At 30.5% G+C, this 27,907-nt stretch overlaps 3 protein-coding genes across 4 annotated transcripts in view; 1 reads left to right on the top strand and 2 right to left on the bottom strand.

The window, feature by feature from the left end:
• The window catches only part of Flo2 (flotillin-2), a 77,605-nt gene that overhangs the window by 14,090 nt on the left and 35,608 nt on the right, over positions 1-27,907 (top strand). The window lies entirely within an intron of this gene.
• LOC139094824 (glucose dehydrogenase [FAD, quinone]) lies at positions 903-6,324 on the bottom strand. Its single transcript, XM_070646015.1, has 7 exons — positions 6,027-6,324; positions 3,365-3,688; positions 2,327-3,296; positions 2,021-2,036; positions 1,478-1,951; positions 1,252-1,417; positions 903-1,193 (listed from the first exon to the last, which is right to left on the bottom strand). The coding sequence occupies exons 2-7, from the start codon at positions 3,543-3,545 to the stop codon at positions 1,153-1,155; spliced, it is 1,848 nt and encodes a 615-aa protein (XP_070502116.1). The 5' UTR covers positions 3,546-3,688; positions 6,027-6,324; the 3' UTR covers positions 903-1,152.
• On the bottom strand, positions 10,295-27,079 carry LOC139093806 (uncharacterized). Its single transcript, XM_070644650.1, has 15 exons — positions 26,749-27,079; positions 26,537-26,666; positions 25,821-26,071; positions 24,750-25,763; positions 24,470-24,676; positions 24,207-24,392; positions 13,358-13,567; positions 13,015-13,172; positions 12,848-12,884; positions 12,006-12,781; positions 11,859-11,942; positions 11,681-11,795; positions 11,137-11,621; positions 10,804-10,969; positions 10,295-10,743 (listed from the first exon to the last, which is right to left on the bottom strand). The coding sequence occupies exons 1-15, from the start codon at positions 27,077-27,079 to the stop codon at positions 10,688-10,690; spliced, it is 4,206 nt and encodes a 1,401-aa protein (XP_070500751.1). The 3' UTR covers positions 10,295-10,687.

Below are 27,907 nucleotides of genomic sequence, written 5' to 3' on the forward strand. Positions count from 1 at the left end.
TAATTTAAATATAAATTACTCTATAAAAATATTTTAAGGCGTTGACACTGAATTTCATCCGAATGAAATTTCTTTTGTTCGGGTGAAGATTCTGTTGTTCCGGATGAACGATTCTGTTGTCCTTGATGAAAGATTCTATAGAATCTATGGTTTTGGATGAAAGTTTGTCTTTGTATCGGAGGAAATAATTTTGAGTGTCAATGCCTTGAAAATATTTGACTTCATTTATATGGAAATTACATACCTCCTCAAGGCTTAATTAAACGAAAGTGTAGATGAAGAAGCATAGTTGTGTAATGTATCGTAGTACACTTCAAACTAAGAAGTTCTTTGACACGATGGGCAATGATGATACATAATAATAAATAGAAATTTTTATGACAATTCTGCTATAAAAAATCAAAGATTTTATATTTTATATTTTATATATAAACGTTCTTGAGAGAATGATGCTTATTATTAGATTTAAGTATTTATTTTAATTTTCTCTTCCTTGATTAATAAAGGTTGACACTTTGCATTTAAATGTCTGATTAGTTTCAGTTTTGAGACTAAAAGCTGGTTGATTTAAAGCTGTTGAAATACAATTATAATTGACTTTTGATAAAGACAGGAAAATAACAGATTTTTGAGGTTAACACATAAGATTTTTATATTTCGTTGAAAACAACATGCAGACACTCTTAAACACCTACTTGGTTACTTGTTATAACTTACAGCTATATCCGACAATAATGGTAATTTAATCTTCAGTATTTCACACTTAGCTCCATGTCTAGTGACTTAAATTATTTGTAAACAAAAAATAAAAATTTACTATAAAATTTTATATTTATTTTTATTCACTATTTTCATTGAAAAAAATATTTTTTCACATAAATAATGATATGATTATGCGCTAGCATACAATAAGAATACATATATCAATAAACTAATGAGAAATGACAAGATTTCGTTGTTTTTTGAGTAAAAGCATGCAACAAATACAAAATGATAGAAAAACTTATATCAAAATTTTATATAATTAAATAACGAGGGAGATGCACACCATTTAAATGGCACAACCATGCTCAACATTCATTCATGCAAAAATAATTAAAATTGATAAAGTCATTGATGAGTTTTTTTATAAATAATTATGCATCAGTTCGATTATCGCCAATCTTCCTTAATTAAATCTGCTCCTTTCTCACCTATAGAAAGAATAATCATATGTAATTTATAGTTTATTGTCATGAGGAAGTATCTTACCAATCATAATAACAGCTGCATTTGTATTACCACTCACTACTTGTGGCATAATACTTGCATCAATAACACGAAGCCCTTTAATTCCATATACTTTCAAACGTGGATCTACAACGGCTTCTGGATCGGATGGTGGTCCCATTTTTGCGGTTCCTGATTGATGATAAATCTACAGGAAATAAAATTTATGTCAAATGTTTTTCATACTAATTAACAATAAGATGCTTACTGTCATAGATACTGTTCTAATACCGCATTCTAGATATTCGTCTGATAAGAACGGTAAATGTTTACAAGGTGGTAAAGGCTTCTGATACAATCGAGTTCCAAATTGTTTAAAGACTTTTGCGGCAGCAGTTCTTAATGCAATTTTTGCACCATCAATCATTGTTAACATGTCCAAAGGATCGTCATAATAATTTGGATTCATAAGTGGTGGCACAAATGGATTTTTCGATTGTAATCTAACCCATCCACGAGATTTCGGTCTCAAAAGCAAGGGCATAATTGTCCATGTATATGTTTCATGAAGTGGTGCCCACATCTCTTTGTACACTTCTGGTTTAAGTCCCAATATTTTCCATACTTGTACTCCGCCATCAGAATTCAAAGAGGCTGGTGCCATGTGAAATTGTATATCCGGCCAATCCAATGATTGATTTGCATAAATTGTATTTACAAATGCAATACCTTCCAATCCACCCTACAAAAGAAAGGTACAAATATTTATTTAGAAATCGTATTCCTCATGTGACAATAATTTCATTCATACCAATACAGTCATCGGCCTACAGTCATCATCATTAACGTTCGTATTATATGTGAATATTGCGTATTACATAAAGTTTTACAAGTTTGGTGGCAACGACATCAAGTTGCGTGAAAGGCATCACGTAAAGAAGACATATGAAAGAAATATATGTTAGTAATGATAAAATGTATATAATGACACTATGTAAGGTTATACATACCCTTTATATTATTTTTCAAACATTATATTGTGGATAACGAAGCGTAAAATGGAACAATATCATATTAGCGACTAAAATAATTGAGATAATTAAATCAATATACATTACCATTTTCGTTAAGAACATAAGCAGTTGTTGCTGCTGCAGCTGGAAGCTTGTTCTGTAAAATAGCTACTGGCTTATCAACAATAAAGGTTAATCCACCGAAGCCAAGGTGATCCATCAAGTTGTTTCCTACTGGTAGATCCTTAATTATTGGAATTCCCATAGCTTGTAAATGATCGCGCGGTCCAATACCCGATAACATCAAAATCTGTGGGCTGTTTATTGCGCCGGCTGACAATATTACTTCACGTCTTGCTCTAATAACTTGTTTGCGATTATGACGAACAAATTCAACGCCCCAAGCTCGTTTTGTTGTTGGGTCTATCTCAATCTTCGTAACGAATGAATTTAGTGCTAAGTGGAAATTGGGTCGCAAACGAATTGGACGAATAAATGCTTTTCCTGTTGAGCATCTACTTCCTCGTCGAATTGTTCCTTGTGCAATCATATAACCTGATTGCTTATCAGAGTTAATGTCACGGTTTTCATAACCAAGTTCAGTACCGGCTTCTACGAAGGCCGCTACTAAAGGTGTATGCCAAGGCGCCTCTTGTACTGTCAAATATCCGCCAGTTGCATGATATGGTGAACGTGCAAGATATGGATTACGATTATCTTCAGATTTGAGGAAATATGGTAAAACGCTTTTATAATCCCAGCCAGGATTTCCCAAATTTCCCCAATGATCAAAATCGTTTTTATTTCCTCTCACATAAACCATATAGTTCAATACACTACTGCCACCAAGGACTTTTCCTCTCGGCCAGTTGCAACGATTATTGACCATACCAAGACATGCGCGACTTTGTGGTGTTGTTTTATAGGCATAATCAAAATTACTTAATTGTAAATATGCGGAAAAAGAAGGAACATCGGTGACTTCATTTTCATCAGGTCCTGCTTCTAATAACAAAACACTATGCTTTGGATTTTCTGATAATCGATTCGCCACAACAGCACCTGCTGAACCACCTGGTGAAAATTTGCAAAAAAAAACAATCAATAATTTGAATTTTATCTATTTATAAAATTATTCATACCTCCTATGATTATGAAATCATACTCAGGCAGTAAATTTTGCTGATCTATCGGTTTTGATTCCGGATCTACACGATCATATCTATAAAATGTGCTTAATAGTAATGGAATCATCCATATTCCTGATCCAAAAAGACCAAGTGATGTTAATACTGAAGTTGCTCCTAAGCCAGGCACCACCATCTTTGTTGAATACTGCTTTGATTCTAATTCTAATTACTGTATTTACCAAATGTCAAATAAGTGTTTTTGCAGTAAGCCAGCAAAATTAATCATTTTACGCTAACTCAGCTTAATTTGTAATTTTTTGTTGCACTTGAGCAAACCTAAAAGAATAAAGAATAATTCAAAGAATTAATAATCCTTGATATGATTCAGAAACAGATTTACTGGTATTTCCTCAAGATAACACATTAATTTAACGGTTGAACATAGTTTTGCAAGGTCGTAAATATTTTTTTGTTCGACTGAATGGTTCATTGGCCTTTCGGAATTGAGAGACGTGCAGATTTAAATTTATAGCTTTGTATTTTTATTGAGTAAAAGACTAATAAATTAGACATATTCTCATAATTTTAAATTAATTGTCGATATTTAGCTCAAGGTTTTGTTCAATTGATGCATTCTTTAATTTAGGGAATCACCACATTAAGAAAAATCCTTGGATACTAATTTATTATGTGCCCATCGCAATTTGAGATCAATCTGTAAATATTTGCATTTATAACAAGGCCATTCGGAGCTAAAGCTCATGATGCATAAATCTACAAATTTTAAATTTAAACTTATATATTTGGCGGAATCAAGTTCCGCAATAATAAATTTTTCATGACGAATTAAGTCATTTTGAGTAAGTCACTCTACGTAATTTACGGAATTCGCGATAAATCCAGATTAGAAAATAATTGCAAAAAATTACTTCAGGTAAAAAGTCCACTTAACGACATTTCTCACGTAAAAGCACAAATAAGTAATGTCCAAAAACATTTTATCTCTCATATACCCGGAAGACATACCAAATCTCTTAATATTTCAATTAAACTTAATGTACACGAAATGGAAATGATACTTTTCACAAAAAGTGCGGCACGACTCAAAGCAATTCCATAAAATGCCGGTAAAAATTAAAGTCCATCAATGAATATGGCAATATTAACATAATCAAATTGTATCAATTATTGTAATAATAGAAAATTAATCAATTGCACGAGTTGATCTTAAAATTTCTAATTTTCGCCTTTCAAGTCAACAAATTTCGTGAGGTGTTTTCGAGCAATTTGTAATAAGACAATTATAAATGATTTTTTTTCTTATTGTGAACATTTAATTACACCTCATTGTCTGACTTTGCATCTCACGATTGCTTAAATGTCTTAATCGTAGATAAAAATACTTAGGAAAATAGTACAAATAAGCACTTTGCTATGATGAATGCTTATCCCTACAATGAATCATAAATAACAAGTAATGTTCTTCTTGTCTTAAGTAAAGATTGTATCAAGCATCATTATTTAACTGGAACTATTTACCTTCTGTGCTTTATGCTGTACATTTACTTTTATACAGTGACTTTATATAATTTAATGGTTAAAGAAAACAGGAAAATATGTGAGGTACATGAGTGTATGTATCAATAACCTTGCTCTTTGCGGAAACTACTTTTTGATGTATATTTTTTTATTTATCCGTTCATTTCTTCCACCCATCATCATCATCATTACCACTTTTCGTTTTTATAGCAATCTAAATGTATTAAGATTGAGTCACATTGAGTATGTTGACATTGTTTTCAACACGCAAAATGTCGATAAGTGAAGATTCGAGTAGAGTCTAAAAATTAAGATTGTAATTCCCAGAAGACCTTGACGATTATGTGATATGTTTTGGTATAGAAACAGCCTTGAAGAAGCGGCTGCTAATTTTTACTTGATTTTCTTGTTATTTAAATTTTATGGGAAAGCAAAGTCTAGAACTTTTTTACGATCTGCCTAGTCGGAAATATTTCTTGAACATCACCATGCAAAGGGAATTAACAATGAATCGGATTTACATCGGATTATACAACAAATTCAATTTGTGGAACGAGCTTTACTTCTTGACTTGAATATAATTTACTTAACATGTGATATCATCAATATTACCAGTTTTACAACAATGTAAAATGTAATCAATTATTTCCATTCAATTTTCTTTATCCGGTTTTAATCATAGTTTATGTCCTTAAATGCGGTTAAATTACATCATCTGATTCCGTATTTATTTATATGCAAATTATCGACATTTCTCTTTATACGCGATGAGGTAGCGTAACTGACGAAAAATTTCAGTCGGCCTTGCCGTGACAATGACGGTGTTTTTTTGAGCACTAATCAATTTTTTATTGAAAAATGAGCAATAATTGTGAGAAAAAACATAAATAAATATTCAAAAAAAGCCCAATTTTGTCTAGTTAGTGAGTTTAAAATGCAAACAAAATCACAATTTCATGGTTAAACGTAATAAATCTTATATTCAATAGTTGCTCATGAATATATTGCGAATTATTTTTTATATTTTTTGACGAACTTCGCACAATGAATGCATATAAATTGACATATTTTCCACAAAATTTGAAATAAGTCACATGTGAAATATGTCGTGTTTAGATGTCGTAAATTTACTTACAATAAAAATTAATCAGATATCACGGATATTCCACAGAAGATATTTAAATTCTTATTGTTATTCAATACACAGCAGGAACTATTCTTATTCACTTTATAACAATTTTATATATTTTTTTAACGATTCTTCCTTATTTTTTAACTTTCAATTTCAATCACAACACAATTCACATAATCAATTGATTTTTTCTTCTATTAAAAGAAATAAAAAATTTTAAAAAATTCATACGACTAACTGCACATGAGATGTGCATAAATCGAAGTATCAAATTAAACTGCGCGAAAAAAGCCAATCTTTTTTTGATATTTTCGGCTTCAAAATGAAAGAAAAAAAAATTAAATAATAAATGTACGAAACAAAGCTTATGCTTGCTATCCCCTTTCTACAAACAGTTCGCTTTGAATATTACATAAGTTTTTTTTGTTGGTAGACGAAATACAAGCGCAATACAAGAGAAAAACGTGTGCTTTTAGTGTTTCCACATTTAGTTCTTACAATGAAAGTCTCGGCAGTCTTGAGGATAGAGTTGAAAATATAAACCACTGCAGACAGTGATGGCAACTCTACGGAGACATAAAGAAAAAGAGGAAATATAGTTTGATATCAACAAGTGGGGATAAAAGCTCACAACCAGTATAAAAATCTTATAATCTTTACTTAACACATTCAAGAAAAAAGCATGAAAAGAAAAATATTATCTTCAAAAAATTATTTCATTTAGTGACCGAAGTGCAGATACCAGACACGTTTTTTTTTGTTTTTTATTTTTTCGGACATTTATGTAACTTCGGAAATAAAAATAATAAAAAAAATGCTTTCTTCTTACATATGTTGAAATTTATTTAAGTTATTTCATATTAAATCGTTATACTTGTTACCCATAAGTGCGCACGTACACCCAACGATATGTATATTTACCTGAATTTTATGTATGAGAGAAATTTTCATTACACCTTCTATTTGCATGAAATTTAGTGGCCTTTACAAATCTCACTAATTTTCTTTTCAAGTTCGGCCTTTTGATTTTTGTCTTATAGATATGAAAATGCCGCGCATACGTGAACTTTAAAACACATCTGTCCATGATCGTAAACGAGGCCTAAAAATGAAATTTCTTTCTTGCTTTTTCGTTGTATAATTTAGTTTGATTTGGTCATTACTTAATTTCACATGCGATTTCATAGTTTGATTGGTCGATTTTTCTGGAATTTATTGTAGATAACAAGCATACCCTAATAGCAATATCACTGATGCACCTTAAAATAAAATGTTTTGATATTGGTTATGGTTGGCTTATTAAGAAGGTCGTCATAAAAATATATGTTAATATTGCATAACCTACATATCGTGTATCACATAAAACATAATATTTGAAATGACTTATCATATTAACACCCATTTCAATATAAATTGCACATTTAAGCTTTTGTCCAGTTTCATTCAGTTTTCTTTTTCCTTCCTGTTGATTGCATCATATTGAGAGTACGTTTACTTACTTACCCACTGAACGTAAACATGACAACAATAAATACAAATACAGTCACAATTAAAATGGTAAAAAGAAATTACTTCTTTTTGCAACTGTTTATTAAAATAGGCAAGTGAACTCTTATTAATGTGAACAGTTGAAAAAAATTAACTTGAATATAAAAGATATTTTTTGCATAAAAATAGCAAACATATACAGGGCAGATGGTGAGGCTTAATGTGAGAAAGGAATGTAAGCCATATTTAGCTTAATATGAGAAAATGACATAACACGCATAACAGACGTGAAAATATTTGGAATTAAATGTCGGTAGCCATTTAGGCGTCGCATGAGATTTTTGGGGCATAATTAAAAATTTGATATTTTTAGCTAAACATCCTTTTTCTGGAAGTTCAAGGATTTAATAGATTCTTCAAAATCTACCCCATGTTAAGCAAAGTAATGGTCTTACAACTCAATGAACTCAAAATCAACTACCGTGTACTAAAAAATTGTGCCTCATTTATAGGCTAATAATTGAGCTATCAAAGTGCATTTTTCCCGTTGATTAGTTTCCAATCATATATTTCATATACTGGGAATTCACATGAATTAGAAGCAGTTGATTGATACCTATGGGAGATGATTGGCAACTATTTTATGAACAATACGTGATTTACTTTGAATCAATCTTGTTGTGAGAAAAATTAGTTGTATGTCAAAAATACTTGACTTCATGGGAAGATGCCTATTAAATCAAACTGTCAATCTCCACGAGAAATTGTTTTGATGAATTTTACAGAAAGAAAACAACATTTGATTACTTGAACAAAGATTCACGTTGCGTGAGCATATAAAATTTTCAATTATCGCTTAAAACCGTCTTATATGTCATCTAAAGCATCAATCAGCTTCCGAAGACAACATCCGAGACAAATCTCATTAAGATAACTTTATAATCCATTATTTCGTAAATTTGTCTTCTTTCCTTCAATACACTCCGTCAAAATAAACAATAATACAATTTCTTTCATACAAAAGAGTAATGTGCTTGAAATGAAGACGTCTCGATTTGCACGTTAACAGAAATTGCGATTTCGATTACGTAATATTATTGTTGAGATCAACATGTGCGAACCATTAAAAAAAATTGAATTGATGCAAAAAAAAATAATAGAAAAACACTCTTCATTTTAGAAAACCTTAACCTAGATTCGACTATGCTAAATGCTCAGTGAGAATAAAAGTGTTAATTGATGGAAAATGAAATTTTAAGTTTTCTTCTTACTGGCTGACTCTTTTTTCTGTTAAAGTATGATGCATATTAATGCCTACGTGCGGAGTAAAAAAGAAAGTATTCGGAAATTCCGATTGAAAATGTATAAAGTGGAGGAAAGAAAACAAAAAATATGCCAGTAAGTCGCGTCTGCCATACGTAACTTTTTTTTCCATGTGCAATACATGTGTGTTGTAAACAATATGAGGTCAGTATTAGCCCTATCCGATTGTCAAGCTTTTAAAAATGCTTTAAAAATTTTATTGATCTGATCTTGGCAAATCGGTAGTAAAAATTTGTTGATTTTCGTGGGAAATAAGTCAGAGTTGGGTTTGAAAATACTAGAATTTCCTGCAAAATCCGAAAACCTTAAAATATGAGATCATACAATGAAATTTAAATTTTTTTGCTTCATTTCGTAAATAAATATTAGTCTTGTAGTCGCTTGAATTGGTATATTGACATAACTAATGACATATTCATTGAGCATACAATATACCCGAATAGCAGAAGTCGGTTAATCGATACAAAATCCGGTCTGGTCCCGAATAGCAAAAATTGGTTCATTGATCCAAAATTCAGGACTATACCGAATTTTTCATCAATCAACTGACTTGTGCTATTCGGGATCCAGACCATACCGGATATTGGATCGATTAATCGACTCTTGCTTTTAGGGACCTAACCGGATTTTGGAAGAATTAACCGACTTTTGTTATTCGAGATAACATATTAAATTATTCCTTTTTATCTTCAATTCTGGCATAAAATTATTCAAATTTCAAAAATTGTTTATCATCCAACCCTGCTCACATCTCGTGATTTTTGATATTTTATCATGAAATAAAAAGTTGTTTGTCAACTAAACTCGCATCCGCGCCTTGCAAAAAACAAACCTGTCGGAAATCCCCTAAATTTCATGATTTATTAGTAACATGAAAGTTTTGAAACTTTCAAGAGATTTAATGGCAGATAATATTTGACGACTTAATGTCTCTTTGTGCATTAACAAGCCGCAAATATCATAAAATTTCTATTTGCACTGTGTGACTTTAAATTCTTAAAGTTCAATAAAACAGTTAATGCATCAAACCGTATTAAGATCGTAAAATAATTAAAACATACAGACATGTATGTTGTGATATTTAAGAAACATAAAGTGTAAGATGGATTGGTCACGAAGCTGTTCCAAATGATTTTTTAACTGCCAATGCAATTATTTCCGAAAAATCATGTGTAATAAAAGAAAACATTTTAATTTTTATCTTTCTTAAAATCGGTTTACATGGGGATTAAAAATCGAAAACAGAGGAAATTTTCCTTTAAAAAATCTTTTATTTTGCATAATTTCTCTGTAGAAAATTTTTTAAATTACAAGTAATGTTGATCATACAAACAATAAAAAAGAGTTAATTGTAATTTATTGTATTATGTTTATTGGCTTACATGTATGTACAAGTAAAATGAAATTTTTTTCACTTTCGTCAGTTACAGATGCCTAATTTAAATACTCAGTAAATATAATTAAATTTTCATTGAGCTTAATTTCAATGAGAATTTGAGATACGTAAAAAAAATTTTAACTTTATTAATTAAACAATTAATTTCTTGTTTTATGAAAAAAATGCGTCTATTAAGGTATGTAACTGTAATTAACAATTCAGTACACATGCTGAATTTCACTCGTATTCACCAAAGAGAAAAAAAAAATTAATAATGTCACTGACTAGTAGTTACTTCAAGTTATATTCGTCAGACGATCTCATCGATTCCTCCTTCCAATTTATAATCTTTATTGCCATCATGAAAGAGAAAATTTTTAGTACAACAAATCGTGTAATCATTAAGTGATAGGCACATCGAGAATTCATTCCATTTATCTTCTTTTCCAATATGTTGTATACTTGATAAAAAATTTCAGTGAATTTTTATGACACCCCAGTCTTCTTTTATCATGTCGGCACCTTTCTCACCTACAAAATATTGAATATATTAGTTATGCAATAGATATTTTAAAAATAGAAATTTCTTACCTATCATCATAACGGGTGCACTTGGATTACCACTCACAATTGCTGGCATTATACTGGCATCAATAACTCTAAGACCCGAAACCCCGTAAACTCTTAATCTATAATCAACAACTGCTGTTGGATCCCAATTTGGACCCATTTTTGCTGTACCTGTTGGGTGATAAATCTGCAAATTCGAAAGGAAATGAATGTTTTTTAAAAATTAATCACTTGACATTTGTAAAGTGTCTTTGACATTTGATGGAATACATAAGCTCTTAAATAAGCACTCAAGTGGCAATTCTATTTAAAAGCATTTCAACGCCTATTGACTTAATCCTCAAATCTACTTACAGTAAATGTAAATTGTCGCATAGCACATTCCCAATATTCATCAGTAAAAAGTTGTATATGACGACATTCTGGGAATGGTATTGTATGCGGTCTGGAGCCAAAACGTTGAAATGCTGCTGTATTTGATACATTCATAGCGATTTTGATACCCTCGGTCAAAACGTCAATATCCTCTCTAAATGCAAAATAGTTTGGCTCAATGCGCGGCTGTACGAAAGGATTACGACTTTGTAATCTCACGTAGCCTGAACTTTTTGGACGAAGTAGAAGTGGTAAGATAGTCCACGTTTCAGCACTTTCTAGTGGTTTATACACAGTATTATAAACATTGTCTTTTAAATTCGTAATTTTTCTAATGTGCAATCCACCGTCTGAATTAATTGAACTTGGTCCAAAATGAAATTGTACGTCAGGCCATAACCCCGATGGATCTGCATATTTTGTATTAACAAATGCAACACCTTCGATACCTGGGAATGTCATGGCTAAAAGAGAAATTAATTTTTATTTATGTGATATTTTGATTTATTGGTTATTGACTTACGCCCTTTCTCATGCATAACGTACTCTAAGAAGCTGGGAACATTAGCAAAACGACTTGTTTTGACAGTGATTGGTTCATTAACAAGAAAAGTGAGACCTCCGAGACCAATATGATCCTAAAAGAAAATTTATTTCATTATTTATAGTCGCGTCAAATTAAAATGGTAATTTTAATTTACATGCATATTATCGCCTACTGGAAGATCGGATATAATTGGTATACCCATTTCTTGCAAATGTTGTGCATGTCCAATTCCTGATAACTGTGAACGATAAGATTATTTTAAATAATTTCATTAATTTGAAGATTTAAAAAATAAAATTACCATCATTAATTGTGGCGAATTTAATGATCCCGCTGACAATATAACTTCTTTTGAGGCATATGCGACTTGTCGCTTATTATTTCTCACAAATTCGACACCATAGGTTCTCTTGGTATTTGGATCAATTAAAATTTTCGTAACATGTGCAAATTTGGCTACGTGTAAATTTTTCCTCAGTCTGATTGGTCTTAAAAATGCTTTTGATGATGAACATCGTGAACCTCGCCTCATATTAAGTTGTGTAAACATTGCGCCAACTTGTTCCTCTCCATTAATATCATGATGCTCATAACCCATTTCTTTGAGTGCATTAATAAATGTCACGGATAGTGGCGATCGCCAAGGTGCCTCTTGAACAGTTAAATAACCACCAGTTCCATGGTATGGTGAACGTGCCAAGTACGGATTGCGTTGATCCTCAGACTTAATAAAATACGGTAATACATCTTTATGTCCCCATCCAATATTCCCTAAAGATTCCCAATAGTCATAGTCACGCTTGTTACCTCGAACGTAAATCATAGCGTTCAGTACGGTGCATCCACCAAGAACTTTTCCTCTTGGCCAATTACATTGATCGTTTTTCATGGCTGCACAATATGACCGTTGTGGATGAGGTACTGTTTTGTATTTCCAATCTAAATCCGATAACTGTAAGAATCCAGCTAATGCTGGTACATCGCTAACCTCCGTTTCATCACCACCAGCTTCAAGTAAGAGAATATTCCAGTTCTCAATTTCTGATAATCGAGCAGCTACAACTGCACCGGCCGATCCTAAAATTTATAAACAATAATTTATAATTAATTACTGAAACTACTTAATAATCTCTGATTTATTACCCGACCCAACTACTATGAAATCATACTGCTTCCTTAGCTGCAATGAAAACAAACAGAAATGATGTTGTTGCGCAAAAAAAAATAGATAAAAAAGAGTACGCAAATAACATTGAAATAGAAAGTGACTATTGTATTATATAACAAAATTTCAAGATCGTATCACTTACAACAGGAACGTCGATTGGATGCGACTCAGGGTCGGAATTTGTATAACGATAATAATTTAATCCAATTGCTACAAGTGGTATCATGCTAAGCAATGTTACCGGTGATGAGGTAATTGCTGCTATTGATGAGAAAAGTGCTAATGCTGACATCTTTAATTCTTATATTTGAGTATTATGCTTATCAATATTGAATAATCGTATAATTTAAAATAAATATTTGAGTTGCGACCTTTATGTGATCAAATTAGTTGAAGATAAATTTATTTTTTTTATTAAATCCACACGTCAAGTTCCTCTTGTATTAATTTATCTTTCAATATCTTTGGCTTATAATTTCTTATGCCCGGCCTTATTTGATTAAATAGTTGTGCTTTAACAATATGTTCCTTATCAATTTCCAAGTACGATTTTATGTACAAATGTTCGTTCAAATATTTAGTTTGTTGTTCTACACTTTTAAACGATGCTGTAGATGATGCGGAAGATGATGCTGTTGATGGTGAACGCGATGGCGTTAGTGATTTTGTAGAATTTAAAGACGTTGAGGAGGCAGCTGAAGAGTGATTAGAAATACTTGCAGAGTTACATCGAGAGGGAAGAGATTTCTCTTGTCCCATGATATGATTAAAAATACCTGAAAATATTTTCAAAAAAAATTTAATAATTAACACCAATTTATGATCTAACCATCATTATTATTATTAACACATCACATGTGGGGAAGAAAATTTATTAATAAATACAAGATTAGACCATGCCGAAAATGAATTATTTTCAGTATACGTTAAAATTATATAATTCTATACAAGCTGTTCATATTTATAAAACAATTATGAAATCACCGGAGATGATTTAAATGAATGATAAGTGTACACTACCGTTTGATGACTGAGACGAAATAAACAAAAAAAAAGCTCTCAATTATTATTCGACACACACTCAGAATTTATTTTACACAAACTTGAATCTGACACGCTTGGTTGATGCAATGAAACTGAAAACATTTTTTGAAGAAATGCAATTGCAAAACATTTCTTTTCTCTTTTTTCTAATTCATGTCTCATGGAAGCGAAAGGTCTGGATTATTGCAGTTTGTCGTGGTTGGAATTTAATTTTCCAGAAATTTATGGCTAGGTTAGCAAGTTATTAAACGTTAGTGCTGTTTATTGATGGTATCTATGAAAGTATGTCAAAATATGGCAATTTAATAGTGACTTTGTTGATTTGCTAATAGTTTTACAGTACAATTTTATTGATGCTTCAGAAAAGCTGCTAATAGGATTAAAATTAATTGTAGGAAATTACAATTTCTCATATAAATTACTTAAACTTTAACAGTTTCGTGTTTTGACAGTTTTAGCCTCAAGCATGGTTTAACCACTGAGAGGCATCAAGCATGGCTTAACTGTCGAGAGGCATCAAGCATTGCTTGATGAACCGTCAACCTCTTTACTAAGCAAAAAAGCGCTTAATCCTTACAAGTGCGCCTTAATTGACACTTTCATACTCTTTTGCATATAATTTTTTGCGGTGTCTAAAGAGAAGGTAAAACACTAATAAAGAAAAAGTAGAAAGACTTGTTGTCATCTAATATGCAATTCTCAGTGTTGAATTTCCTTTGCTACTTCCTCTACTTTAGTATATGTGTCTATTATTTGACTACATTATGAGACTTTAAATACACGATCCCTTGAGATCTGCTTATAATATTTTAAGTGCCGCATTGACTTTAAACACTAATAATAGTAATCAATCAATACGTTTGGTGTTGAGCATATTGCTATTATTATTGATTTTTTATGATTATTTTATGCTCTTCAAGACATTATTCATTTGCAACATTAATGGACACAAATGTATGGTTTCAAACATTTTAACAAGCATATACTTAGATGATTATAAGAAAGCATTATTCCTATGAATGGCATTGAAATGAAATGTTCAGGAAAACATGTTTTTATGCGGCAAATACTGCATAATTGGAAACTTTTTTTAGTGCTGTTTAAAAAAAAGAGCATTGAATGTTACACTATGCATCATATGCGAGTCGGCTTACAAATAGTAATTACCTCACCAAGAGTCAAGTTTAAATATTAATTTTTTGATCGTGAACTTCCTTAATACACTATTTTCATAATGAAGCGTACAAAAGAGTGAAACGAGAAATAATTTCAACTCTATCTTCATCATCTAATTTTAAGTTTTGTTGATGCCGTAATGATGTAATGTCAACAAACTCTCTCTCATTTCTCTCGCTTTTTTGAAAAGTATTTGACGTGAAATCTTAAGTATTTGGATCATGTTCTTATTAATATTAATGTAAAAATGAAATAGACATCAACAAAACCGGTTCTTGTAAGAAAATGATTAATTTACTTTTTTTTTGAGGGTCATCATTTATTTTCTCTTTGAATTTGGCTTTTCGACAGCCTCAATTACTTATTTTCATTCCTTTTTGGACTTATGAGCGGTAAAATTATAAAAATGACAACATTTTTTTCTTCAAACATTTCTTCTTCTTATCGTTCCATAGTACTGCAAAAACAGCTGAGAAAGAAGTGTGCTCTGTCGTTTGTTAGTTCATGAAACTCACGTCGCACATAGTTAAATGTAATTAACCCATTTTTTATTTTTTTATTTTACATTTTTCGACACACTTTGTAGCGGTACGAGAAGTTGAAGAGCTTTTTTTGTTAAGGAGAAAGAAGAAGTAAAGAATGTATGTCTACAATGATAGAAGAATTGCTTCTCATATATGCAGTTTCATTGTGTCGTCGTGATAGTTTACTTTCCATTAAACATGCATAACAATAACGAATTAATCTTTATGTATCTATGTCTACCTTGAATTAAAGTTTATGCTGCAATTGTTTCTAATGAGATCTTTCAACGCTTTATGAGATTGTTGAGTGAAATTTAGTTTTATCTACGAAATAATAGAAAAAATTTCACTATCTTTTTTCCCTACTGTTGTAAACTGTTGAAAAATCAAAGCGAAAAGAAAATTTTTTTCGGACTTTGATCAATAATGAAAAGAAAGATCAAAACAGATTGCTTGGCTTACAGGAAGAGGAACTTGCAGCTTTAATTTTACTTTTTGTCTAGTAATTTTCTCCGAAAAATTGATTTTTTATGCTTGACTATTTTTCTATTTTTAAGAAGCAATTTCTGTCATACTTATTATTGGATATTTCAATCAATTTAAATATTTATGATGATGATGGGAAAATAATGACTTTATTATGATTCAGAGTTGTTGGTTGGATGACTTTTTGTGATTTTTGATTTATTAAATTATCGAAACAATTAAGTGTGTTGCAGTTAATGATTTTCTTGTCTACAGATGAGAAGTAGTCAATATTTCATTTGCAGAACAATCAAATTATTGAAAATTATTCAAATTAGTAATCCGTCATGCACATCTCATGCTTTCTATAAGTATCAATCACTAAATTCTATTTATATTTATCCACATTAAGTAATCAACTCTGTCCACATTTCTATTATTATAAAAATTAAATAAGACTTTCTTAAAGGCGACTCCTCATCAGACGAAATCAATCAAATGAAATTCATCATGACTCATGATCTTTTACATAAATTGATGATGTATATGCATAACAAAACTCTCACAAGCAATCCAATCAACCTCCCATTATTCGGCATTTGCGAAACATTTCATTTAATACATTCTTTACCACTCCAAAACATTTCTTTTGATAACTGTAAAATATTGTTGTATTCATTTGATTCCTTACACACTTATTACGTGATTGAATAAATAAGTTCATTGATTCATATAGTTTTTTCACTTTAAGCTTAACAAAACTTACGAAAAAAAACACATTAAAGCTTTTGGAGCTTCCTATTTAATCTAATATGTTATTTTAATAGCTTCCGTCTGCTTATCGCTAGCTTAATTGCTCATGCGTTTGCTGTTCATTATCCGAAAGACTCGTAAGCATTTAAAGATAATTTAAGTTTCATTAATTAATAAGGCGCGTCTTCTGCACTTTATGAATTGAGCTTTAATTCATCTCATTTCGTTGAGACGCTTCAATAAAATTATGTAAGGTCTTTTTGGGTTATGATAATCATGGAAATGTTTAGCGAAATGAATGAAAAGGTTTATTGACCCAAATAATGAGTAATCTTATGTGATGAATTAATGACAATATGTGACTCAGTCCGATTGACGTAGTTGTCATTTTCTTCAGGTAGCCGAATTGAAGTTAAGATTAATAAATATGCAGGCTATTTGAATACGTTGTCTACATTTTGTCTGGAATTTCGAGTGCCTAAAATATCAGATTAACTGAAATGGCTTGACGTTATCTCAGGTTAACACGATGTTTTGAATTTGGTAAATTTCACTGCCTACAGCCAGATTTCTGATTGTTTTGGGTCTGTTTCTTGAATTGATGAGATTTAAAAATTGAATTTGGGTGGGTCACTTTCTTATAAATTTCTCGAATTTATCATTACTCTAGATCAATATTCACTGAAACTTATGATTGATTTCGAAATTAGTAATTAAGAAGTTTATTGATTTAGCCTAGATTCAAAGTAATTTGGTATTATCTTCATGTATCATCATTTATACAAGATCTAAACTTCGGCATTGCTTTACTTAGAATTTTGCATCTAAAAATTCATTATTAGCTTAAGCTCAAATAAGTTGATTTTATCCATATAAATAGACAAAAAACATCCAAAATTGGAAGTCATCTATGAAATTCTTGACTATTGACATACTTTAACATATTTTAATACCATCTGACTCATTATATATTTCTGAATTAGATATCATGCTGTGATGGTCAACAAACCGCCTACATTTGAATTAACTAATATTTTCTCTCATCAATAATATGCTGTCATACTTTCTTAAATTCCCGGTTCTGAATATTTGTTGATATTTGAATAAATTTGGAATTTTTGAAACTTAAAATTAAAAACTTTCTGGTTGAATATCCGAAAGAAAGCTAAAGTGTCACTAATTTAAAGACACCAATTAATTTATTACGGAATTAAGCCATGAAACAGCAGAACGAATTTCTAAATTTTAACAAGATTTTTAAATAGATTATTTATGCAATTTTAAAGATTTCTATTTTGCATGTCTATGAATTAATATTTTTGCAACGATTTTGTTATGCATTTGCCAAATAATAGCAAACATATCACACACAATGATCGCACACGTTAGGATTTTTGTTTGAAAGCAGTTGTGAATTGTGTATTTTGTACAATGTAAATTGATGTCAACGAAATTTTTATATGAGTGTTAAGCAACATGACAACACTATCCGCGTACATGTCAATAAACGAATATATACGGATGGTATAACAATTTGAAACGCTGTGATAACTTTCAATGTCATATGAGATATCAAATATGATGCATATTACCGTTTTATCACATGAACATTATTGCAAAACCTGTCTTTAAGTCTGAGTGCATGTCTCTTATTCACTTACTCAAAATGTATATAAATATATATTTTCATTAAGCGAAATTTAATGAAAAAAGTAAGAAAAAGATTAATCGAGAGCAAATTATAATGACGATGATGAGCTTTCGCTTGCATTCATCATATGTAGCATATTAATACACATTAATTGTTATTAAAATTAATTTAAATTTCTACTTATTCGTACTTTTATCAAATAATTGATTCAATGTGTTCCAAATTCATCATCGAACTTGGCAATCGCACATTTCATTCAAGAAGATCTCAATCAACTTTTTTTTGTCTTTATTTTAAAGTTTACTTGTTTAATTAACACTTGTCCAAAAATAAAAGTTTTTTTTCTTTTCTTTTTCGATCTGCTTGAGCACTTTTTCTAGCACAATTATTGAATTATTAGTCTCAATTAGTCTTTATATTTTTCTTATTATTAAGGAAACAATTTTCTAACGAAAGCAAAATCTTTATTTTCACCAAAAATTTGATTTTAATATTAAATTTCTATTAACATTCGATTGAAAAAATTCACCAAATAACTTTTTTGTTTGTAATGAAACGAGAAATGTTTTTTTCTTCTTTTGCTAAATTCGTTTAACAGTTTCTTATTTATTTTTTTATTTCTCTTTTTTTTATTCAGTCTTTTTTCTTTCTTTTTTAAAAAAAATAACGGAGTACGTTTCTTCAACGTCCACTTTTCATGCGAGTTCACTACAATCTGAAAGCTAAGCTCGAATATAATTTTTTTTAAAAAATAAAAAAATCATCATGCCGACTCAAAACTCTCTTTCTTTTACCAGTCACGTTTGAAGATATTTTCAAGAGCATGAAATGTTAACTCTTTTTTTTAACGTTGGCATTTGAGGTTTTTATCTTAACTAATAGAGTTTTGCTAAAGATTTGCACGTAGAGTTAATAAAATATTCAAAAATTCTGCAAAATATTAAAAATTCTCTAGAACTTTTCATATCTCATCATCTAAAATGTCAGTAACTTCACTTCTGACATTCTCAAATGTAAATTTATCATCATTGAATATGAAAAAAATTGAGTATGATGTGAGAGTAACAAATAAGTTAAATTTCTCAGCGGAGAAGAGTTAAGGAAAGAAATATCTTAATGCATTAAAATGCCATGAGTTGCAAAAGAAACTTTTTTTCATCTTCACAAAAAAGCATCTGGACGTGACAAATGAGATCTTATAAAGTTTTTTTTTTATCTCAATTTTGACAAAAGGAATTTTGTGAAATTTGTCATAATTTTGAAAAATTACTCATTCAATTGAACATAATTGATGCTTTTTTCGCGAAAAAACAGTTGGCATTAATTATTAATCGTTAACATTTAATAAATTTCATAGAAAATCAATCAAATGAATGAAAATAATTTAGAAAATTTTTGTTGTTTTTGTCCATGATTGTCGTTTCAATGTCAAAATTTCTAAAGTTGAATTGAAATCGAGAAATTCATTTTGCGAAATTTGACACATCAACAACAGAAAGAAAATGTAAATAAAGATTAAGTTGAAAATTAGGTTACGCATTATTGAAGCTTGCATGTTATAAGGTGAGTCATTAAGTTCAATTTCATTGTCAGGCCTTGAGAATGAAATTCTTATTTTAAACCGCCAATTTGTAAAGAGAAAATTATTAAGAATATTTCCGTAAACTTTTGTACATTTTGAATCACTGTCTAACTGGTTTATAATAAAAGTAATCCAGTTAATAAAATGTTATAAATTATTGTACAGTAGTTTAATATACAAATTTTATTGCATTTTTTTTAATTTCACTTGCTTGATATTACTTAAGTTAGTTGATTATAAGCAAGTTGATTATAAAATTTACTAGTTTTTAATGTATTCAGACATCAATATCAATATGTCAAATGAGTCTTAGAGTCTATTCTCAATAACCTTTATGAAATTCCATCAATCAATAAATATATTACTTCAATTTGAAGTTTACTAGACCGAAAAATTAGCAAATATGTCAAATAACATGACAAATTATCCAAAAATAAATCACAATTAACTTAATAAATCACTTTTATAACGTCGATTCCCATGATATTTACCCTCTGAGCTGTTGGTTCAGCAACTGCTTCTTAATAACTAAATTCTATAAATCGAAAAATTATATTTCTGAAGCACAAAACCCACAAAGAAATATTTTAACAAGAACAAATCTTAATCGAGTACATTGTGACACTTATTGTTCTTATAATCTCACAATTACAGCCGTAATTGAACCAATAAGATTTTAAATTATAAACTTTAATTTATTCACATCTAAGTCGTTCATAATTGAAGACAAAATGATTTAAACAAACATTAAAGTTCCATGAAACAGATTATTAATGCAAATTGCGAACCCATCCTGCTAAACATTCACTATTAACCTTTAAATATGTCTCGTAAGAATCAAATGACTTCCTTTTAAGCTTCAGTAATGGTCATGAGAGAATCTTTCATGGTTTAACTGCTCACATGATTTGAGTTGCACAAAAAGCATTAAAGTCAAGTTTAAACAATCAAAATCTTGTCAGGAAGACATCGATAAAACTTTCAAATAATTTTTGGCGGTCAAATGGAACAATTGGTTAATGTCCAATACTAATTTTGAGATTAATATTTGAGAAAAAGATGCTCATTGCTAAATTAAATTGTCGATAACACTGTTGGTCACGTATACAAGAAAACGATGTACATGTGCCGTATGAAAGATTTTTTATTATTTTACCGGGACTGTAACACGTGTGGATTTTATTTGTCCTGCTGGCGGCCTTGTTATTTTTACCTTCTATAAATAAAATGAGAGTTAAATTTTTTGAATATTTTCTCCGCTGCTCTCACCGTGAATTCAATCAGAAGAAGCCCAAAACTTGTTTTATTTGGATTTTAAGAACAGTGAAATGTGAATGATCCTAAAGCATCACGTGCAAAACAAACAATAAAACTCAACTGCCTTGCAACTTTTTCGTATCATTCATTGAATTTCTCAAACCTATGGAACTTGCGATTTATTGAAAAGGGAAAGGAAAGTGATGAATTGTAAATAAAAAAAAGAAATGAAGAAGAAAGCAAAAAAACTATAAAATAATTCACAAGTGTTCGCAATATACTTGCTTATGTGACAATGAGCACGGATAGTAAAAAATTGTCAAACGTATTGCTCGTATGATCAATCGCTTACGAAATTTGTCAAACTATTGTAAATCATCTGTATACTTAGCGTCATCAATGCTACCGTCTTGAAATAAAATCTCATATATTACTTAATGTGATGTTCAAACTATCACGTCCTTCAAGTTAAAAGAAGTATAAAGCCTATCACTTTTGAAAGTAATGAGCTATTTTAAAAGATTTGCAAGATGATTGATGTGATTGCATTTGATTAATTTTGTAAGTTTTTATTGCGGTTGAATTTATTTATATATTTTTTTACAGACATACCTACATGATTCAGCGATATGAAATTGCACTCTTATGACACAGATTTTAAAATTAATTCACACATTGCCTTATTTTTGTTAATTTAACTCATAAAAATTTCTTTTAAACAAAAAAGTAGTAATTGAGAGAGAGAAAAAAGTCAGTCAATTGGTTTATGTAAGTTAATGAGTTTAAAGTGTTGAGACTTTAATATTTTGTTTATATGAGCTACTGGGGATATTAAACTGTTTTATGAGCGGTGTTATGAAGTCACAAAATTGTTAATTACTATCTCGTTAATAAAGATGCTCCTTTGTTCGATCTAAATTGATTTTTCTTAGGATTAATTGTGGGTTATTTTGTGTATTTCCTGTTGATCAGGTGTGGATTTTGAGTTTTTCCTACATTTGAATCCAAGCAACACAATGCGGCGAACCGCATTTAACACCATAAAATTGAGTCCAAATCAGCCATTGAACCTAACCACGATTCTATTGCATCATAGTTCAACCTAAATGCACGTGAATATTTTATCACATTTTTTATTTCCTGATAATTTTTCCCTAAACCTAAACAAAAACATAAAAATTGATGCATAATCTTCACATAAAATTATTGTCAAATGTTATGCATTCAAGATGATGATCAACATGTGAGATTGTTTTTTCTATTCAATAACATTACATAATTCACAAAAAAATAAATATCATAGTCATCAAGAATGCATGAAACCATAAACTTTTTAAAATCATCAAGTCTCGTGTTAAAAACGTCACAAGTAAATTGTTATAATTAATCTACATCAATTTTTTAACAGGTATTTCTTCTATGTAATTTGTCGAACATACAAGAAGAAAACTTTCACTGTTTGCTCGTGCGTGCAATAAAATTTGATTTACTTTAAGGAAATGTTTGAATTAAATGAAATAACATCCAATATAGTTAGTACTCAAATAGTTTTTTCATTTTATTAATTCCATGCGTCGATGATTCTCTTCCGAAATCATCAATGTTTGGTGATTTATTTGTAAAAACGCAATATTGCTTTTCAATAAGGAAGTACTCACAACATGCAAGTGCAGCATTGAATGAGTTTAAGTTTAAGGTCAATATCATATGCTTGCGTGCTTTTTGTGCATGCGATCATTAGCTTTTATGAAAAGCTTTTGGTTTAAAGCTTTAATAAGTAAGTTTTTAAGTCAAACTTTTGAAATGAGCAACAAGTAAGCTTTTTTGAGCAAAATTTTTAAAAAGATTTCAATGCAAGTCTTAATGAATAGAATAAAATTTTCACACAATTAACAAGTCTTTTCGCAGAAGATTTAACCTAGTGATATTGACATGCATTGACGTAATAACAGCTTAATAATGTAATTTGCAAAAATAAAGTTATTTTACTAGGACAGGTGATGCTTAGTGCTTCAAAACCAGCAGTGTTGTCCAAATCAGAGCTTGAAAACGACTCGGATTTTGTGTAGAATAATTTACTCAAATCGACATGATTCAATATCAAATTTGAGTCGAACTTAAGCTCTGGTCTAAACCCTAATTCAACGTCACACCTTGATGACAACTTACTTACTTACTGGAACCATGTTCCGACTTGGAGCCTAGTTTGCTACAAAGTGCTCTATACCTGGCTCTATTACTGACCTTGATGGTAAGCCACGACCGAAACCGGACACAGTATGCGGTTCATGGCATTTCCAAAAACTCGATTGCAGACTTTTGTGCAGCGGTTTTCAGTTTGAACAAAACTGATCTAATTGATGTTGCTTAATTCAAAAAATTCTCAAAATATCAAAACTTAATTCTTCCAAAATATCAAATTTATTTTCTGCCTTAAAAATTAGTTAATCATTTTCAATTAACAACTTTACAATATTTTTTACAACAAACAATATATAATGTACAAACAGAAATTTCATTCCACATCTTGAGCATATTAAAAGTATACAAATAACCACAATTAAATATACAATTTCTTCTTTCTCTTCAAAAAAATTTCAAATAAAGTCTTTGGATTATAACTAGATACCATAACTAAAAATTATAATATGAGCTTAAATCATACATCACTAAAAATGTCACATGGGGCAATAAATCATTATGCAGTCGAGGTTGAGACGAAATTCGTCAATAATGATATTATAAGTAAATTTTATGATTTTTGAAGGACAGTCATTTTTACAATTTTTTTCCTTTTCTTCTCTATGAATTGAATGTTGTGACTTTACATTAAACAATTTATTCTAATAACAGGTTTATGACTATCGATTTTTATGAATTTCAACTAGAAATTTTGGCTTCCTCTTCATTTGAACTGAGCGTTGTATTATCTTGTCTTTTAATGCGCTTTTCTGCATCATCATCTAAGTTTGTATTAAGCGTTAAGTTATCTTGCCTCTTATACCGATAATCTTCTTCATCTTTTGGCTGTAACCACAGTGCTTTGATCTGATCTGCACCCTTCTCACCTGTTTTACGAGTCATTGAATAAACGTTCATTAATCTCACATCGATTATATTAGGTATTGAAAAATTACAAACTCACCGATCATTATTACTGGTGCAACAATATTTCCGCTCGTTACTGTCGGCATTATACTTGCGTCAATGACTCTTAAACCTTGAACACCGTACACTCTAAGTTGATTATCGACGACAGCAAATGGATCATCTGGTGTACCCATTTTTGCTGTACCGCTATAATGGTAGATTGACATTGTATACTGTTTGAGAGAACAATCCCAATATTCATCTAAAAAAAATAAGAGTTTAAAAAATTAGATACTTAAGATTGGCAAATTGAGTTATAATGTAAGGTCATTTACCAGTGTACATCTCCAAATGCTGACAGTTTGGCACTTTTCTATCATGGAAACGTGCGCCAAATTTCTTCATTGCTTGTGTCTCAACAAGCGAAATAGCAGCCTTGACGCCTTCTCTTAATACAGCTATGTCATCCGGATGTGTAAAGTAATTATGATAAATGAGCGGGTATCTTAGTGGATTCTTTGATTGAAGCTTAATGTATCCTCTACTTTTTGGACGCAACATCATTGGAAAAACACCGAAAACATCTTTGTTTCTTACATCGCCGAACATGTAATTGAAAAATTCATCAGTTAAGCCATGAGCAACTTTTGCTTGATCATCGGATGTGATTGAGGCACTTGTAAGATGAAATTCAATGTCGGGCCAGTCATCTGATTGATTGGCATATTTTGTACTGATAAAACCAACAGCTTCAAGGCCAATATTACTTGTCAAAGGTCCATCCTCCGTAACTGCATAACGTACAGCAGAATTAATGTTTACTAATCGATTCATAACAAATCCAATGGGATGATCAATTTGAAAAACTAGACCACCAGCAGCGATGTGATCTTGTAAATTTCTTCCGACACCTGGTGAATCATGAATGACGTTGATGCCGAATTTTTCTAAATGTTTCTTCGGCCCAATACCACTTAACATGAGAAGATGTGGTGTTCCTATTGCACCGGCTGACAAAATAACTTCTCGCTTGACGAATGCCTGCTGTTTTCGTCCATCTCTAATAAATTCAACACCTAATGCACGCTTGTTGTTTTCATCCATTATCACTTTTGTTACATGTGAAAACAACGCTATATGCAAGTTCTTACGCAATCTTGCCGGTCTCAAAAAAGCTTTTGCTGCGCTACATCGTTGACCACGACGCTGATGGAATTGGAAAAATGCAAATCCAGTTTGTTGCTCTCCGTTAATGTCAACAATATCGTAACCTTGTTCTTCAGCGGCTTGTAAAAATGCCGGGCCAATTGGTGTTAAGTATGGTGCATCTTGAATTGTTAGAGGTCCACCTGAAGTTAATAACCATTAATAACATTGCTCATTAACATTACATTGTATATTTTTACCTGTTCCATGCTGTCTCTTATTTCTTGCTAAGTACGGATTTCGTTGATCTTCAGATTTTCTAAAGTATGGAAGAATATCTTCATACCCCCAACCTTTATTGCCAAGTGCTTCCCATAAATTAAAATCACGCTTATTTCCTCGAATATACAACATCGTGTTGAGAACCGTTGAGCCTCCAAGAACCTTTCCACGAGTCCAGCAGCATCGTTTATCAATCATCGCTTGACATGCTGTTTTCTGCGGCTGTGTTCTGTGATCATTTAAAATTATGTAATGTCTCAATTAAAGATATGTGTAATTATTAATTAGCTAGAAAAATTACGACACACGCTACGAAGTCTTACTATGTGTCATAAAGTGAATGTGTGTATAATTTGTATTCAGCTTCTCGCTTTTATTTTACCCTCATTTGATTTCTAACATGATTGCATGAACAAAAATTGTTTAGTTTTTATTTCTATTTGTTTAAGTATTTCATCAAATATTAGATGAAAGTAAAAGCTTCGAATGGTACTTTAAATGTTGTTCAAGTTAGTAATTAAAAAGTATTTTTAGTAACTATCCAAGGACTTGATGATTAAAAAAAATACCAAAAACTTCAAGTACTTTTGAAACTTTCTGACCATAATTAATTCAGGTTTGAAGGTTAAATTTACAAATTTTTACGCATCTTTTCTTCCAAATAATTGTAAACAATAAATATATGCAGCCTTACCTATATTTCCAATCGAGTTTACTCTTATGTAAGTACAGCGAAAGCAATGGTACATCTGAGATTTCTGTTTCATGCCCACCGGCTTCTAACAACAAAATTTTCCAGTCTGCTATCTCCGATAATCTAGACGCTAAAGTTTGAACAAAGTAAAATTAAACAAATACAATTAATTGAATTTGGAAAAAAAGGCACTTAAAGACTTTTGATCTTACCGAGAACTGCTCCAGCTCCCCCTCCTCCAACAATGATAAAATCATATTCATGATCGACCTCTTTTATGTTAAATGGTCGATTTTCAGGGTCAAAAACATCGTAATGGTAATAAGCTAATGCAGCAATTAATACTGGGATGATTGCTAGTTTTCCAACTCCAATAATTCCAGTTGCTACTTTTATACCAGTTGTAACTGTCGCAGCAATTTTACCAGCACTCGCGGCTGCACTTGAAGCAACACCAATAGCGGGTATTACTTTCAATGCAGCACCTCCTATCGCTGGTAACAATTTACCCGCCGATAGTCCGGCAACAATTCCAATAACCATTATTGATTTTCACTTTCTTTATTATTTACAATTTTTGCTACTGTTGGTATTCACTTAAATTTTTTTTTCAATTATTATCTTTTTCTACTTAAACTTCAATTAATCATTCAAACACGAGTACGGTATCATTAAACATTGCATATTAGTATCTGCTTACTTATCCACAAAATCACACAAATATCTTATTCAATTGTTATTCAATTATTCACACAATAATGTGACCGCACACATATAATTGGCTTTTTTTTTGAAAGCCTTTCCTTCCATATGATTAATATTTTGCAATCAAATATAATTTTTATGCCACTTTTCTTCTCTTTTATGTCTTGTACTTTTCCGAATTATGGAATAATAGACATTCACAATAATTGTTTATTATTATTTTATGTCCGATTTTAATTTTGGATAGTTAGATTGTTGTGTTGAAAAGAAGATTACTTTTATTGAGTCATAACAACAAAAACTTGTAATTCCTATATTTGCATTGTTGATTGAATTGTTTGTTTGTTGAATAGTGCCGTGCAGAATGTAATGGATACTACCTAAAAAGAAGAAATTACATATTAATAATGAAATTTAAGTTAAGCACTGCTGTACACAATGCATATTTCTGTAAACTGATTTCTTATTGAGCAATTTTAACAGTTTTTATACGCATAAAAGCTGTTTAAGAATTGTATCGCATTAGATTTAAGATTATCATAGTAAGATATGACTAAATATTTTAATTATGAAATTGCCTTAATTAATTTATAATGTGATTGTCAAGCAACATAATTATATGCTGAGACAATGCTGACTACCGTGATTTGTGTAACAAATTCTTTT

This window comes from Chironomus tepperi, unplaced genomic scaffold, assembly GCF_022539635.2.
Source record: "Chironomus tepperi strain 1889 unplaced genomic scaffold, CSIRO-AGI_Ctep_v1 contig_33, whole genome shotgun sequence".
NCBI classification, from domain to species: Eukaryota; Metazoa; Arthropoda; class Insecta; order Diptera; family Chironomidae; genus Chironomus; species Chironomus tepperi.